Below are 20,528 nucleotides of genomic sequence, written 5' to 3'. Positions count from 1 at the left end.
GTCGACCGAGCCGGCCGCCGCGTGTGGGAGAGCGTTCGTAGGCGGCGGGGTGACGGCGTCCGGGGCTGGGTCCGCCGCCGACGCTCCCCACCGCCGGCGACGCGCCGCGACGATGGCGGACGACCAATGGGCGGGGGACGCGGCGGGGTCCGCGCACGCCGTAACCGCCTCCTTCACCGGACCGGTCCGACTGGTTGCACCCCGACGCGTCGTGCGACATCTCTCGGCCGGTTCATTGCGAGGTCGTCCGTCGAACGTATCGCGTCGTCCGTGCGCACGTTACCGTGGTCCGTCTCGTCGTCGCGTCGTCGTTCGCCGTCACGTCGCGATTTATTTTTTTATCGCTTTTCAATTACTTATCATTGTTTTGAATATTTTTTTTTTAACGCCGTCGTTTTTTATCGACATCACACGCGCCCGACCGGCGTACGAAACGCATACACGTTACATACATTGTTCTTCGGAAAGCTTCGTCGTCGTCGTGTCGTGTGTGTGGTGTGTACCAGTGCGTTCTCGTATCTCGTTCCACGGTTTTTCCGTGTCGATTTATCGGCTAGGTTAACAAACCGCTCGCTTTTCGCGCATAGGTACATCACGATACCGTTGTACCCGCACACTGCACAGCGGACGCGCGCGCGGCCGCTCAGGATACTGCACGTCTGCCGCCGGTCGAAATTATTGACTTTTCCACCCGTCCGTTGTATCCGACAGCCATCACGCTGAATTACGGGGAGATCGGGAGCCCGTTCGGAGGGGGCGGCGGTGGCGGCACTAACCAGCAACAGCAACAGAGGTCCACGGGCACGCCGTCGTCGATGGCCGGTGGCGACGCCATGGACGCAACGGCTCTGAGCACGGGAGGTCCTGGTTCCGGCGGTGGAGGTGGCGGCGCCAACGGCCCGGGCGGAAACAATGCGGCCGTCGGCGGCCAAGACTCGCGCGGTGGAGGCGGCGGCAGCATAACGCCAGTGCCGACGTCCAAGTCGGCGTTCATCGAGCTCCAGCAGAACCCGTACAACGTGCGTGGTGTTTACCACCCGCACCCACACGCCCATCCACACTTTGCGGCCGCCGCCGCAGCCGCGGTCAACCAGCACCACAGCAGTCCCACGCAGCACCACGGAAACGCAGCGTCGCTGCAACCCCATCACCACGACGGCGCCGGTGGGTTCGGTAGCCCCAGGGGCGCCATGTCCGCGTACCCGTTCCCGACAATGCACCAGAACTCGTACTCGAGCTATCACATCGGATCGTACACGCCGCAGTGTCCGTCGCCAACCAAAGAAGGTAAGTGCGGTAGTCACATATTAATCGTTTTCAAAACTAAAAAATATCGATGTCCGTGATGTATTTAAACGAATTAGTTAGGTAGGTCACAGAACTGTTAGGATTAAATCACCGCCTTTGGAGGGGTGGGTGAGGTCCGCACAACTGATTTTGATTTTGGACCCAAAATTTTATATTTGTAGATATTGTAATGATAATATATAGTATCTCTGATGCTCTGAAGACCTGCAGCTTCTCTGTATCTTTAGCTATAGGCTGTAATCCGTTTTTCTATAACGAAAACTATCGAAATCGCGGTTTTGTGATTTCTTTTAGTACTATACGATTTGCCTGTATAGCTGTTGAACTTTATGATTTAAAATATTTCGATTCATATGATATTTTCTTTATTTGTCAAGAGGTTATATTTTCGTTAGACTGAATACCCTAAATCGCGTTTTGTTTTCTATAGAAATTGTACCTATAGTTAGGTTTATCACGTGATACATACAATGTTTATATACGTTTGTACATACGTAAACTTCGCAATTGTTTTTTTTTTCAAACAGTAATTTTCTCGTGCACATTATTAGGTTGTCTTGCGCATAAGTTATATAGGTAAAATAATATTTAACATTGCAACATTCAGAAAAAATAATGTAATCCTTCTACAAACGTTTGCACATCATAAGAAATCTAATGTCTTCAAATAATATTTCTTAGATGTTTTATGCATCAATTTCTCATGTTTATGACAAGTTTTATAAATGGCCTGGAAACATATTATTTTTTTTACAACTGCATATATAAACAGGAGAACAGATAGTATAATATAATATATATACCCATGTTTTTTTACCGAAATATAATTATTAAATAAAGATGTGTGTTGAAAACTTTGTAAATGCCAAATATTCCTAAAACTTTTTTAAGTACGTTTTAATATCTATAAAAATAATATAGTATTTTACCGACGATGGTGTGGGATAATAAATTATAGCTTCTCCTAGAACAATGCGCGGTAATCGATTTATTCAGTCCGTCGTCCGTATAAAGCATGCCGATTAGACCACACAGGGCGCATACAGTATATATATACGTTTTTCCATTTACGCGTAAGTGCCTAGATATAATATTATTCTATGTACCCACATACATACTGCACGATCTTCACGATTCCACATACTATATTGTATACATACGTATTAGTAAATTATATCATATTAGTCTTATCAACAAGTCTCTACAGTAGCATAATATCGTATCATAATGGTATTTTCAAGATGGGTGTTTTTATAGTTTTGTGATTAGAAAAATAAATTTATAATATTTTAAAATATTATGTTAATTCGAAGGGCTTTTTTGCTATCGTCATTGTAAATGACTTTCTTCGCGACAACAAACATTAACGATTTTTCTGGAGTGAAAATAAAACTATTATCGAACTATCTACACTGATATTATACCTATATAGAAAGAATAAATTTAAACAAATAAAAATTAATTACTCAAGACGAACCCATAAATTATAATTACTCGTAAACTTCAAGTTTTAACTATGTGTGTAAATGATATAATAATTTAGTTACATATATATCTACATAATGGTTGAGTACCTACGTTTACTATTTATAAGTTCATTGTAACTTTTACACGTTCATTTTGCACAACAAACTATACTAAATCTATGTAATATTGTGAGTTTCCTATGAACTAAACGCTTATATATATACACACACACAATAGTGCAATTGACAAAAAAATTTTCATATTTCCGCGTTGTTATTTTGTTTCATTTTTTTATATCGCTGTTATAATTTGTATAATATAATTCATTTATACCTATACATTATACTATTGTACCGCCACAGAAACAAAAGTTTTAACTCGAGTACACACATTGCACACGAGTATGAACGTGTCCGCAGATGACAAGTGTTTTTCGAATAGACACAAACACAAATATAACCTGTGCAGTACAACCAAGAATAATACGTATAATGTGTAATATATTAATACATGTTACATTATATTGTGACACTTATCGGAGCATTGTTTTCTCTCGATTCGTTGGTATATACGCCGATTATGATGAGCTGCTGCAGTTAGTACATGGATATAATTTCATTATTGGCAGAGAAAATTAAATACATTTAAAGAAATATAATATTGTTATCAGTCTCAGAAGAGTGGGTTTGACCACGTATAGATAGGTATGATAGAATTAAATATCATAGCACCAAGATAAAATGTATTAATTTTATTATTTTTATTGTTTGAACATATTCCTACTATTAGCATCGAAATATTTTGCTTATTCGATATGTCAATATTCAAAAAGTCTCATATTATAAGTAAAACGATTAATAATTTTAAAACCTGCTTAAATAGTTTAAATTTATAAATTGATTTCAGTAATATGTGTATTTTTCATATATTTATATATAATAACATACTAATAAAAATACTTTATTTAAATAATTTCTTGCGATTAATAATTCCTCATAAACTATATTTATTTTTATTGTTCCTAAGATTTATTTTTAATTTTAACAATTGGTAATCACTTATAATTAATAAAACATTTCATGAAAGGGGATCAGATATACCGATTATTTCTATCATTGTCTAATGTACGCAGACCATAAAAATTTAAACGTGTTTTTGCTAAATGTACCGATTGATCTAATGAAATAAAAATAAATCTGAAAACAGATTTTAATATAGTGTGAAGTCTACTTGACATTGACTTTTCTACGTTTTTGATTTTATCACCTTAAATCAAAAAAAAAATTACATTATAAATTATAATAAAAAAAATGTGGACAAATCAATCTCAAGTACGCTTAACAAAAAAATGTAATCTCTTTTCAGATTTCTAATCATTTTTCTATAGATTAATTAGTTACATTTTGCAAAATACACGTCTAAATTCCTAAACGTATTCTTTTCTTTGTATTTGTAGCTAAAAGAGGTTTTCATTTATATTTCCATAATTCTTCTATTAAAAAACGGGATAAAGACTTAAGTTTTTAAAGATCAAGCTTACAATACTATATAATAAGTTTATGTTTGAAATTGTACGTAGTTTTTAAATAAGATCTCAAAAATTCACCGATGATAAGAAAAGATCCTATTCTATTATATAATACTGATATTATATTATTATAATGCGAGACAATAACAATGAGATCACACACGTCACTTGGGGTGGGTTGCTCTATCGTATAATTCAACCCTAAGCTAATTTTTATTATCGTTTTTAATACATTTATACGCACACGTGTATAAATGAATAAGTATAAAACTATATAGATATATACTAATATATTTATATTGTACTATATAGGCTATGGTGTGGGGTTCTAAATATATATACGAATAGCAGCACTTATCGTTCCCCTTCTCTCTTCGTTCAATCATTCACTGTTATCGCTTAAATTTAACCAACAGAACGATTACCTACCTACAATATATTGCACATATCCTCATCGATATTTTTTTTAATATAGAGTTAATAATGCTCACAGTGATTTTTGTTTGGTTTTGAGCCATAGTATAAATCTTTTTTGTAATGTAAATAATTGCATCTTGGCCCTTGGGTATTATAAGGATAGGTACTAAATATAATGCTGAATGTTTTTTATGCGTTTTCGTTTTCTAAAAAAGTTATAAAAGTATATTATAATGTTTGATAAACGTTACAAAATCTGATTTTTTTATATAATTTTCTGACTATTTTAAAATGTAATTTAAAATTATAAATTATTCTTCAGTTTAATGCATTTTATTCAGAGCTAAATGGATTATAAGTTTATCATCCAGTCGTTTATATAGTATAACAAAATTGTTAAATTTTTTAGCTTTAAGAGGCTATATATAATATATATAAACATGTTTAAATATACATAATAATATTACCGCTACTGCAGTTGTATAGATACTTGTATGTCTACCTATATGAAATTTTTTAACCCTAGTTCAAACACGATGTAGTACATCGTTATATATATATATATATATATTATGGTGTCAATCGCGATAATTAAATATCGTTTTCTATTCATTGAATAATAATTATACGCATTAAGCATGTGCGTAGGTGCGCTACATAATACACTATATCGAATTTATTACTTAACAGCTATATATAGGCGTATATTATATATATATATATATATATATATTTATTCACATAGTGTTATATTATTTATATTGTAACGGTCGATTAATCGAACCCACGGTGGCTGCGGTTTTCATATTTCATATTTTTATATACGCCGCCAAGACGACATGACAGATTGCTGGCATCACAAATTTTAATAATAGGTACATTGATTTTTATTTGTAAAGTCAGACTGTATGTTCAGTCACGTCGTCGTCGTTAGTGATTAAAATCGATACTGTATGGAAAAATATGATATCGATTTCCCTAATAAATAGCTTCTGCGCTTTCTGTTAACACGTAGCTAAAAATATCATCTCTAATAAATGTATATATTTTCATGAAAAATAATCACATTAAATAATATAATTTATTTGTTATACTACGTATATAGCAATGTAACGTAATATAATAACGAATATATTATTTGAGGTTTCAGATCTTAAATTTAATTTAAATCACTTTCCATTTTGCCAATATGTTTACCTATAGTCACTTAAAATATTTGCGAAGTTAAAATCTACTCCTTATTATCACCGATGTTTCCTATATGGTTAAAAAAAGTATAGCTTTTAAAAAGTGATCAATTATATACATAATATATTATATTATTTTATTTTTAAATTTGCTTGAAAGAAGTTCAATTTTTACAAATTAGTCTAAGTATAGGTATATAGTTATTAACTACTATATGTTTACTATATATACAATAAATAGAATGATTTTACTACAAAATTTCTGAGATAACAAAGTATAGATAAAAGAATTTATATTGGATATAGAAAAATTATCTTTCTAATTTGTAACTGTAATACTCGTTTAGCTTACGTTGCATTATATAGGTAAAGAGTGATTCGATATAACAGCTAGTTATAGCAAACTTTAATATTATAATAAAAAATAATGAAAAATATTATTTGGTTTTTAAACTATTTTTGTGTTCATCACTACAGTTTATAAATATAATATTATGTTTAGGTACCATTAAATAAATAATGATTCATAAGTCGTTGTAAATTACTTAAAAATTATCTACTAAAAAACTATATAATATTTAAACAAATATATAACATACCTATACATATAAAATGTATTTAGTTTAGTAATCTATGAGGTTTGTAAATGAATCAAACTAATTAGTTAGACCTATCCATATAATAGTTAAATACCAATATTATATATTAAATTTAGCAGACACCGCTGAGTTATACCTATTATGTATATAAACATTACCTATTATTATTTAAATCTCTATAAATATATTTAATAATCTAATTTCTTTAAATTTGCACCACATCTTTATGTTAATGCAATGATAATATTCTCGTGCGTTATAAATACATATGAATATAATATGATGCAGATATTTTTTTTAGTAGCATTATTGTACTTATTTAGAATATAATGAGTACTTATACATATTTATCGGAAAACGAAACAATATGCACGTCGTCTTTTTAAGCGCACACATATAATACACCGTTCACATAACATTATTGTGTTATATATTACATTATGATGAGCGTCGCTTGCACAGCTATTTCGTTCGATTTACGTGCGTATAGATATAATAATATATCATACAAATTATTATATTATATGTATAAGTCTGTGTCCGTACGAAAAAAACGATTATACATTTTCGGTGTGACCATGGCCCGCTATAACATTTACATGTATGCCATGTGTACATATATTGTGTACACGTATTTTTGGGGCATATATATATTAGAATATGAACATAGACATACACTGTAGAGCTAGTCACACTCCACAAAAATATCTGCTTATATAGTTTTCGACCGTGTGTATTGTACATGGTTACGAAAATGTTGCTATTGGTGACTGTTGGCAAAAAAAAAAAAATAAAATAAAATAATATACCATATCGGTCGTGCGAGGTCCGCGTTTTGTGATGGGATGGAGGTGGACAACCACCTCATATAATCACCATCATATCTATATAACAAATAAACACCCCCACGTGTACCTATATAATGTATATATATATATATATATAATTCAGAACGCCCATATATGTAAAAACCACGTGAAACACTTTAAACTTCTTCAGTTAAACGCCGGATAAATCAGCTAGTAGGTATATATACGTGTACTTGCATATTGTATCATTGATATTTTAATTAAAAATGCATCTTGGCATATATAATATATTATATTATATATCGTAATGTATATTACATATATATAAGTTGTATTTTTCTGATTGTTGAAAATTCATATTGAATATTACGTAAATATACCTACAGTGTTGGTGTGAAACAATTAAGTCTATTACGTAATAGGTATATTTGAGTCAAACTTAACTTATCGTTGATGGCAAGAAATGACATTATTTGATTTTTTTGTTTTTTGTTCTTATTACATCAGATCAATAACATTAATAAGCGATTATGTTGGAGTAGTCATCATCGACACAAAAGCAAAGTAGTACACTAAAATTGTATTCACAATTTAACCGATCGCGAGATTTAACGATGTCCATGTTAGTACAAATAATTATAAGTCATAATTTTAATGTAAAACGCATTATCGGTCGATTAACCATGGGGAATTAATAACGAGTGTAAATAAAAAGATTAACTTATCTTTATAAGACGTATCATTTAAAGGTTAACAATTATTAAAATGTCATAGCCACATAAAATTAATATGTAGCATGCAGAACGTATATAAAATATAATTATAATAATAATGGTCTAATCGCGCGTACTTGGATTTCGGTAATATCTCTACATTATATTATACTCTACGTTATTCCATATTACATATATATATATATATGTTTAAGAAATAAGAAACCAATGTTATATCTTGAATTAAGATTTTTCTTTCCATAACCATTTATACGAAATATTATTATGTTAATAAGTTGGGATTATCGATCAGATTTTTTTTCAAACAAGAAAACAAATTCGATAAAAGTAAGCTTTTAAGTCCATTGGCTTTTTGAGTAAAATTTTATCTATTCATAACTTAAATATATATATATATATAATAAGTTATACGTTTATTATAAACTGAGTTATTATGAGAACAAGGTGCGTAAATATAATATAAAGACACATCGAGTATTACTTTATACAGGGAATATATAGGTATAGTATTGGCATACGCCCACAATAAAATAAATGGAAAATTTAAAGTGCTTTGCTTACTCATGACAATATTATATTATAAAAATAAAATCTGATTTAAAATATAATAGTTTGCTTCCACAGATTTCTCTAACCGTGGGTCGCAGTAATAATATATAATATAAGAACTTCGCAATACGCTTTTTTAAAAATTTTAAATCAGAACGAATCCGTATAAATAGCGACTATATTTATATTATTGTTATTGTTATTATCATCATCGTCGTCGTCGTCGTCATCTTATTTAAAGGCACCGCTGCAGTTTGGCTACTGCAATTACATTAATTTTTTATAACGCGAAAACCATAAAAAGTAGGCCAGCAAAATAGCAATTTCCTGTATATTCTATGCTGACTTATACACAATTTAACTGAAATACGCGTTATTCGCAGTTAAATATAACGTTTCTATAAAATTTTTAAATATAATAAATTTAATAAATATTTATTAAAATTATGTATAATATTATTCGCTATTATAACTGAATGTAATACACCAGTTATACTGATAATTTTAAATGTTAAAACAAATATAATTCAAATTTTATGTAGCCAATCTATGTAAATCAAAATTGGCTCAAACATATACAATTATGTACACAATATATTAGTTATTTTGTCATAATTTTAATTGGTTTTGAAATAAAATAATAATATATGATCGTATTAATAAAATTATATCGTCATCGGTCAACTTTTTTTGACTAAAATTATATATTGATTTCAATTTAATACAATATCGTTGTTTTGTTTATTCCAATAAACCTCATCAATATAATCACATATATTAAATAATCTATAAAACCGACTTATTTACGCGTCTATAAAATACACCATGTCACGATAGTGATATATATTTCAATACGTATTAAACTGTAAATATTATAATATACTAATTTATATGACATTTAAAAAACAATTATCTATTATATTTAATTATAGAGCTTTGGTAAATCGTTTTTAAAGAAAACATACATATACCTATTAGGCGTCGATTATTGTTTCATTATTGTTTGAATACATTATCAAAAACCAATATGATTTAACACAATGACGCACATTATATGTATAACTATATAATGACCTTAGTTGCCGGGAAAATTGTTCACATCATAAATATCTCTATTACATAATAACAATATTTAGATGTACTCAAAACCGCGTAAACGGGCTGTCATGTATATTATAATAATATAATCGTTGTCTGTTGTTATTACTCATTATTAAATATAATACGTTACCTATTATTGGGGGAGTATAACGATGATAATGAGCTTTAATTACTTAATCGACAACGTCGTGTTTACAGTCGAAAAAATTTTTGTAAATTTTTACCTATACAGTGGCCAGCCGTGGATTAACTTGTAATATACGCTGCACATGCACATACAGTATATACTGTATATTTATTTAGGTAGGTGTATAGGTAGGTAGGTATATAATGTGTACACCTCGATGAGTATTTTATTATTACATTACACCGCACACGTGCCCTGAGGACTTCGCTCATTATCTCGTAAAAACGCTCAGCTAATTCTGTACTATATTGTTATATTATTCTTTTAGTCCTGCAGTGTCGAGTAAGCTATCTCAATCATTGGAACGATCGGCGGCGTTCACTCACTGATATTGAACTCGTGATCGCAATATTTTTGTATAATATTTCATATTACCTGTCATATGCAATTGATATAATAAAATTATAAATTGAAAACTATATTTTATTTCGCAAAACGAATAAAACATAATGCGGGTAGTATATTGAAAATAGCTAAAACCATATTGTTTTTTCCGTGATATATTTAGATAAAGTAAAAAATAAAAATATAAAGATTAACATATTACGTTTTATTAATATTCTAAATGTTAATAATCCGAATATACTATATAATATAAATTTATATTATTTTTCAAAGAAATACTAATGATGAACATAGAATGTTTGCGTGTTTCCGAAGGATATCATCTAAAATGCTATTTTAATTCAATTTTATATATTTAAATAGCCTTCAAATGCCGTCTATATAATATATAAGACACGCACTGTAGTATTATATGCACAAAGCTATGATTACTATATCTAGTAATATTATACTTATTATTTTTGGTTTTCTGTTATGCGCATAGCAATTTATGTATAGATGTATGTATATTATTTACTTATAAGCTTATATATATTTGGAAATGAAATTGTTAGTATGATAAATATATGTACTTGCCTAAATCAAAAATTCGATCAATCATGTATCATATAGACATTTGTTTATAAACCTTAATTATTATTTATAAAGTCTATTTTTTGGTTAAATATCCGTACAAAATTAAACGTTACAACTCCAAAACAATTAATCAGTACATAAAAAAAACTAATAGACAAAGATGGGTGCCGATGTAGCTGTATGCATATAAATTTCGATAAATAATAATATAATTATTGTTATAATCTATTTATCTCTTTTTTTTCTTTTTTTTTTTTCTGATATTTAATTATGGTAAAAATATTTGGTTCCGTCGTCATGATGACAGTAATTTGTTGATAAACCATAGACTTATAATTTGCAATTGTATAAAAAATTCTTCTCGTATCTTAATGTTTTACTGTGAGTGAGATAAAATTAAGTGTTAATAAAAGGTTATAGTGTAAACATATTATAAGCATGGTTATTATTTTATTTTTTGAAAAAAATCTCACTCGACGACGGCGATGATGATGATGATGACTATACATACATACTGCAATTTGTCCACAGTCAAAAACATCCAAAATCTATTGAAGGAAAGTTTTTTAGATTTGATTCTTATTAAAATCTCATAATATTGTTGTTTCTAGTAGTAAGACTGCACTCGTCATTCTAAAATCTAATAATCTAAATTTGATTGTCAATAACAGATGAATGAAATATATCGAAAATATTAAAAATTATAATTACTAACCAATATATATCAATGTACAACATTATTGAGTTAAACATGTATAGTTAAATTTTATTTGTATTTATAGTTATATTCTCAATAGACAAATCCTAATGTGTCCTAACATTATATTATTATTTGATTAGCCATTTTAAACAATATCTGAATTCCAGACATTGACGGTAACATATCATACAAGAATATATATTATAATAAAAACTACGGAGGTATATATTTTGTAAAGCGAAAAATCATATTATATTCGTAATATCCATTAGAGAACTAAAACACTAGGGAGATTTTTTTTTTACTATCCAAAAACTTTGGTTCGGCCCAGCTGCCATGCATACACACACACACACGCACACATAATATATATATATAATGTAATGTAGCATTTGCAGCTCTCTATTCTTTTACTTATATATAGTTACGTACTTGTATAGTATATCATGTAAACCCATATGCATACAAATATGTATATAAATATGTATATAACATATTGTATATATATAATCGTCGGATAATTGTTTTTCTCTTTTTGCATTCGAATATTTACGCCTCGACTTTCCGATCTCGTATATAACGGACCTATTGTTCTTCGGTTCCATTCAACTGCAGTACACAATAAGTGCGCGAGTGCGCGTGTGTGTTTCTAATGGAGTGTGTGAAGTTCGTATTATGTTATAATATAGGAAAATATGATTGTTTTATTAAAAATATAAAAATATATACGTAATATATAGATTAATATATACATTTAAAACACGCTATATTGCATTTATATATTATACTTTAAATATCAAATTATTAACGATCAATTCCTGAAAAAATTATTAAATAGCAAAATAGGATAAAATTATCAAGCTTCAATATCTATCGGCAATAGAGTTTGAATAATAGATAGTAAAAAAATGCTAAAAGTGAAGTGAATATATAGGCACAATAATCGTGCATAATATTGTGTAAATAATATCAAACAATATAAATTATGTACAAAGTTTTTGAACTAATGTTATTTTCATGATTCCGACCTGCGCTGTAAAATATCTAAAATTATATTATGAATAACATTCAATTTTAATAATTTCCTTTAATACTATAATACATACTGTTTTTTCCATTATCTTTAGAGTATCTTCATACGCATTAACATCCTGTATACATCAATAACTTAAGGGCTTATTAAGGTAAAATCATCCTTATAATATTATGAAGCATATTATATATATATAGTAGAAGAATATTATAAGTGAAAGACAAGGCCAAACGAGAGATGTATACCGAGTTAAGATTCGACAAATTTTCATTAGATTTTCTCTAAAATATGTATCAGATGTCTATATTCTATGTGTTATAAACTTATAGTGAATTTAATAATATTACGTTAATAAAATCCGCGCGCACTTGCGTATATTGTAAACAAAAAATAATGTAACCGATGGAATTTCGTGTATAGTCATTGTGTGCACATACGGAACAATGTTGTTTCATGTTAGACCTTGTCACATTTTCACGCATTATTATTATATTCGTATGCGTGTGCGCGAGTGTGTATATTTTTTTTCACACTCCAAGTACGTGACGATTGGCCCTCCTACTCCGAAGACTACGAAGACGAAGCCGACGACGACGATGTGAAGTCGAAGGCGCGTCCGTCAAACCGCAACGGCGGCGACGGCGGTTGTGGTGGCTTTACAAAAAAAAAAAAGTAATAATAATAAATAAATAAATGAAGAAAAAAATCCTACTATTTTGTCGGTTCGCACGTCGTTCCGCCGCTGGCAGAGTGCATAATATATAATATGCGGACGTTTTGCTTTCGTGCGGCCAAAAAAAAAGGTTCCTATATATACCTACGCATAACAATATTTTCTTACGGGTTCACACACACACACACACACACACATAAACCGTCAAAACCTATATTGATTTTTGAAACACAAATGGCCGCTCCATTTCCACTTTTTATATGTACGTATAGGCATAATATAACCGACGTATTTTTGCTTTTGTACAAAACAAAATGTCTTTCATAATATTTAAATTTATCAATATATAAATGTATGCATACGTGTGTATCTAATAAATATACCAAGGCCGGAAATTATCTACCTCCAATGGTGGGTTCTATGCTATGAAGTTTGAAATTATTTTTTCATTTACCTATTATATTATATAACGATTGTACACATTAAAAATCACCCAACTAATTATTTTAACACTAGGTATACTATAGATACCTATCGAACTTTAACATAGTACCTAAGATGTTACAATGAGGTAGTAACCTTACGAAAAAATTTCTTTTACTCGTTTATAAATGTTTTTATCTCTGTTCAAATGTATAATTGTTTGGAATTCGAGTATAATTTGTTTTTTATCAGTTTTTCTCATAATTTGATTGCGGACAACAATTAACTCATCGTCGATTGATTCTAGATTTACTTTATGAAGTGATATTATAACCAATAACTGATAAACACATTTTCAATATGATTTGCAAAAAAAAAAAAAAATGATTTATATTATAATAGTTGATTTTAGTTATTTTGTTTTACATCGTGATTTTAATAGAACTGTTTTAACAATAATAATTTTTATTCACAAAAATAAATTGTAATAAAATAAAAGAATTTGACATGTTAACATTCAAGGATTATATAAAATATTTATATGATTTATAATTACTAAATATAGTAGTACAAAAATATAAAATATTATACATAATACATTTTAAATTGATAAAATATTAATATAAAGTTAATTAAAAATATAAAGACTTTTAAGTGGCTAAATATACCTATCTTGATTGTGATACATATATGAAAATATGCATATAATATGGAAATAATAATGTTAATGTTAAAAGCAAAGTCAAATTATAAAAAAAAAAAATTTTTCTTTAAAACTAACATAAGTTTTTTTTAATACATATATGTAAATAATACATTATAAACTTTATAAAAATACATTTAAAATTATTAATACGAGCAAAAAAAAAAAAAAAATGCGAACAAAACTCTAAGATTGTGTTAAAATATTTTTTTTTTTTAAATCGTATTTAAAGAACAATAAATATAATATGTAGAAGTTTACAGTCCTAATTTTTTTCTTCACAAAATGTATATGTATTATAGGTATACCTGTACAATAATTGAATATAGGCAGTTTTTCTACGTTGTGTTAATTTCACATACACTATCACAACTATTATGATGATTCCGTCTAATAGATCGTAAATTTAAAAGTTATAATACGCACATGTCGTAATGGCATATTAACAGAAACTGATGATTTGATTTAATTTGTAATTATAACAATATAATATATTTCAGGACAATAAGTTAAGCTCTTAAATATTACAGTTATAAAATAATAATTCTATGTGTAGGTACCGACAAGTGTATTATAACTATTTATAATATAAAACGTAATTAAATAATTTAAATTGAAATCGAATACAAAGAAAAGAGATTATACTCCTTCTCCTAATCAATTATACAGCCTAGAAATTTGTGTGAAATTAAAAAAAAAAATTATTTTCTTCACATATGTTTTAGGCATGTAATATACGATTAATGTTCACAGAGTATAGCTGAAAGTTATAATAGTTGGGAATATTTATATTATCAAAATCGTTTATAATGTGTATATTTAATTATAAATTTGTCCGTGAAAATTTAAATAATTTGTACGATCATTAAATAACTAAAAATACATCTCCAATTAAGTTCAACACGAATAATAATATTTACCTTAGTTTATTAAGTATGCCCTATAAAGTGTAACAATCTTAATAAAATTAAAAATTAAAATAAATTCGTAAAAAGGTACCCTGACAAAATATCGTCGGTAAAATATTGCGTGACCAAAATATCGCAACAAAAATGTCGCAAAACCAATATATCGTAAATAAATAATACCGCCGTAAATTATTATCGCATCTGTTAAATCGAAATATACCAATAATTAAAAAGAACAAGACAGTTTTGCTGAGCGAGTAAAGAAAATAGTAGTAGATTATCATAATCGAGAATTTGAAGATCATCTTCAAGGTATTTCATTTAATTTATACTTCCATTAAATTTTTTTTTTAATACTTACATCAATTTTGTTATATTATACATATTTTTACCAATTCTTCTATAATATATTTATATAAAAACGTCATATGCTTTTAAATTTGAATTATATAAAATTATTCATAACTATTATAAAATATCAATCAATAATCAATATTATTTATTTCTAACTAAATTACTGTTATATTTCATACTGTCTATATTTATTCCATGCGATATATTGGTTTCGCGATACTTCAGTTTCCATATTCTGGTCATGCGATATTTTATTGGCGATATTTTGTCGGTGATTTCATATAATTTTAACGTAATTCTGGCCTCATCAATGTATTCGAAACTTTTAAATTTAAATAAAATTCTCTATTATAAGTAAGATGACTTAATATTTCGTAGTAATATTTATAATAATATAAGACTTTTACTTAGGCGAATAGGTACCTATATAATGTAATCTATTATTATTATAGTTTCGATAGTCTTGCAAGGTAAATTGGTATATCGGTATAGAACACGCGTTACACTAGTGCCAAAACATTTAAGAGAAAAAACATAAGCGTATAATATTAGGTTGCAGCGAAATTTGTAGTGATTACCATAACTACTTATGGAGTACTGCAGTAAAGTAACTCGTTAAGTCATTTTAGATGTATATGTACTTATTGTACTTATACCACCTATTTGATTATATTCATTACACCTACTATTACTACTACTGCTACTACTACTTCTACTACTACTGCAATACAGGTTAAAATGTAAGCGCATCATAATGGAATAATAATATGATATGTATATCTATTGTAACTTTATTAAAATCAACTAACTTAAACATTTCAACCTATCAACGTCGTCCAACTAGTCCACTACACATATCAAAACGTATATTATTTTTACAATATATTTTGCGTAATGTATTGTGGCATGTGTTATTTAAATATGTTTAAAATACGTAGCAGCGATTCGATTTTTTTGTGTTCAGTCGTAGTAAATTATTATTACTGCAATAAAGCACAAGTATTGTGCTTCGTATACACGTTTAAACCAGGAATATACATTTTTTATTAACTGAATGCAGTGTTGTAAGGAACCGTACTATTTTCTTGATGAAGGAAGATTGGTAATAATTTGAAAAATATGTCACAACATGACAAAAAAGATACAATTCGATAAGTAGTGATAATAACGTTAAGTATTTTGTTTGCTGTATATTCTGTATAATTATAATTATATAAGACATATAAGTAGTACTTACCTTTAAGTACACAATGTGCCATGTGCCCCTGATTAGTGTTATACATATATATATATTTGTATATATTAAATGGAAATTATAGCTAGTATGATGATATATTTAAATGCAATTTCGATGTAAATAAGTAGATACCAACATAAGTATAAATGCATATACACCAAGAACTGAAAAAAAAATCATAATAATGTATTATATTAAAACCTATATACCTCTGTGTAAAACAAAGATAACACAAGGAGTATATAGTTGAATTATTCAACCACGGGAATATTTGATAGCAAAATATGTATTATACATAAATATAATATATATGTGCATTATTCTCTATTTGCATGTTATACAATATCATTATACTCATAATAAGTAAGCGACATTTAACCGAGCCTTGACTTCTATTTAATTCTCTCTCCCCTTTCGATAACAAATGTAATTTTTATTGCCATCCGTATACAGTTTTATATACAATATTATATCATCCAGTAATACATGTGTATATTATATTTTATGGTCGTAAAAATATGTCTGTTGATAAATCGTAAGAGATCACTGATGTATTCGAATCGTAGGTCACACACGTGATAGCGCATATACGTATGAGTACGGTCTTTTAATCGTATTCGAGTGTATGTGCGTAAGTCCGTTGATAATAAAAACCCTAGGAAACCTTATGGATGCTGCCGCTGCAACCGCGATTGTTTAGGTCAACATGGTATCGTGGCAGTGATTTAATTTTTATATATATTTTCAACAAGTCGTTTAAATTTTTGGTATATTATATACGATAATAATAATCTATAGCCTTTGTCACACACATACAAATTAAAAGATTTATTGCTTTATCGCGATTGAGTTTGGGTTTATTTTATTACTATTGTAATTCGTTAATTATTATTACATATTATAAGCTCTATTATTGGCAGCTGATTACTATATAATACTAATACGATATTGTGCTCTTGAATATAATATAATGTATATAATATATACTTATAATCATTATTATTATTATGTGTCATTACACATGTATATTATTATTTATATACATTATAATATATTTTTATATTATTTTTTATTGCCTCAGGACATTATAGCTTCGTTATATCATTTAACGATGCGATAGTAGAAGTCAACCAAGATCAAGTTCAATTATCGAAACGACTTCATGTTAAAAATATTATCTGCGGGATTCTTACGGATTTTTGTATCTATATTGTAATATATCAACCATGTATATATATATACCAGTATACATTCATATTATAATATAAAGTATAAAATATACAGTAATATATATTGTTTTAAACAATGCTATTGATGAGGTTTAATTTTAGACAAGCCAAATACTATTGTTAATACATATTATAAAATAAACTTAAATTGCAAGAACAAAATAAAAACCATAATTTTAATATGTATACATCTATATTATGTGATTACATATTATATTTCAATGATTAGAACAAAATACTTATACATTATTGTATTGTTTATTTTTACGTTCCGTATTTTCGTTATTTTTTGTATTTGAATAGGGTGAAAATATTCTTCAAAAATGGATAAATGTATAGATGGCTGTCAATATAACATAACATGTGGAGTTCTAAGAGTATGTGTGTGTGTATGTGTGTGTGTGTGTGTGTGTGTATGTGTGTTAATAGAATTTTCCATAAATATAATGTATTTGTAAATAGTTTGGAGGGGAGCAGAGCATACATTTTTTATGCACACAAACAGAAAAACAGAACTTAGGGGTGTAAACACTAGGGGTGAATATTATGGTATAAATGAGGTAGCGACCTGCTGCAGGTGAGCAAACGGAAAATATGTTTTTCATTTTCCTGTAAGTTCCATTGGTCCTATTCATACATGCGTGTAAAAGGTGCGGTCAAACGAAGTAAAAGGGTAATGAAAATAATTACATTTTTATGTTGTAGGTACCCTAAAATAGTTTCGTCCGAATTTCCAATTACCATGATAATTTCAAATTAAAATGGTTCATGTTTATACCTACATGTATGTGTTAAGTAACTCGTATATAAATCATGTGCCTAATTCACTGTTATTAACATATTGTGTATTTATGTACGTGGTACACCTATTAATTGTTTTTAAAAGCTTATGTGTACCATATAAAATGCATAAGAAAACTGTGAACGAAAGTTAAAACTAAACAAAAACAATCTCAAGATGTTTTTTATAAGACTTCATACCATTTAGATGGATTCAGAAAATTTGTGAATTATTATAACTGCATGTAAAATAACCAATATTATTATATCTACATACTTTTACATAATCTTAAACGTCATAACATATTATATAAGTTCGTTGATATACTCCCGTTTAATTTATAAGCTAATTAAACCTATAATAATAAGTGTAATACAATGTTATATACGATATTACTATGATATGGGCATTATATTCCATTTATCAAGATGCAAGCTTCTTACATTTTTGTTTATTTATCAAATATATGTATATAATGAATAACTAATTCAGTAATAATTTGTATTGGTCATTTCAGAAAAATGTGGTATTGCAGAAGATGGCAGTCTCAGGGTAAACGGGAAAGGAAAGAAAATGAGAAAGCCTAGAACCATTTATTCAAGTTTACAATTGCAACAGCTCAATAGACGTTTTCAGAGAACTCAATACCTAGCACTACCCGAACGAGCTGAACTTGCCGCATCCTTAGGACTTACTCAAACTCAAGTAAGTCTTTTTTATTAATATTTTTCTATTTATAATTGTCATTATTTCGAATCTTAGTATAGCCGTATATAGTTTAATTTAAAAAAAAAAATAAGGAACTTATATACATAAATTATTATTAATATTATTTTATTTCTTAAATAAAATAACAGTAGGTATACATAGTTTAATTATATTTTAAGCAAAACTAAAAAAACAAGTATTAATTTTAAAACATAGGTATAGTTAATCGATTAATATTTTTAAAAGTTATAATGATTTTATTAAACGTATCGTATAGTGCTTACCGTTTAAACACATTTATTTCTAAACGTACTTAAGGGTTTGCCGGAGGAGAATATTATTTTCGTTGCCCTTCCCATCACCCTGTATAAATTAGTCATAAATATTACATATTAATATTCATACGTCTAGTTTATTGGTACTTACTAAAAATTCTTAATAATTTTAAATATAATACACGTACACTAATAGTAAATACACATTTTAATATAATATAGAGAACACAATATAATCTAGTAGAATTAAATAAATATACGTATAAGATATCGTAATATAATATAAATTTAGTATATATTTTTTTAGTGTTTAAATAAATAATAATAATAACATTATTTAAATTTAAATACATAAATAAACATAATACTATAGTTTTTGCACTGCATAAATCACACATTTATTGATAGGTATATTTTTGTATAATAATATATAATATTAATTAATTTTACTGTAGATATTTTAAAATAACTATTTTATAAATTTTATTGATATTTATCGTATTAAATTAAGAATATGATTTATTATAATCATTAGTATAATATTTGTTTATACATATTAAGGCATATAGCGATGTAAGATAGAGTGTATTATTTAATAAGTTAATATAATCAATTCATTTTTTAATCCTACTGTTATTATACAAATAGATTTTTTTCTCAACTTTATAGAAGTGTATATTATATACTAACTTATACG

At 28.2% G+C, this 20,528-nt stretch overlaps 1 protein-coding gene across 1 annotated transcript in view; it reads left to right on the top strand.

Annotated features, from left to right (window-relative positions):
- Positions 1-273: 273 nt before the first annotated feature.
- LOC112596584 (homeotic protein distal-less-like) overlaps positions 274-20,528 on the top strand; it is a 106,311-nt gene continuing 86,056 nt past the window's right edge. The window contains exons 1-2 of the mRNA XM_025342344.1: positions 274-1,287; positions 19,366-19,553. Of these exons, the coding sequence (XP_025198129.1) occupies positions 816-1,287; positions 19,366-19,553 (660 nt within the window). The 5' untranslated portion in view covers positions 274-815. The remainder of the gene's footprint in view (positions 1,288-19,365; positions 19,554-20,528) is intronic.

This window comes from Melanaphis sacchari, unplaced genomic scaffold (genome assembly GCF_002803265.2).
Source record: "Melanaphis sacchari strain LSU unplaced genomic scaffold, SCAv2.0 Contig32_pilon_pilon, whole genome shotgun sequence".
In the NCBI taxonomy this organism is placed as follows: domain Eukaryota; kingdom Metazoa; phylum Arthropoda; class Insecta; order Hemiptera; family Aphididae; genus Melanaphis; species Melanaphis sacchari.
Note: the sequence above shows the minus strand (reverse complement) of the source record. Positions and strands in the feature narration are given on the sequence as shown.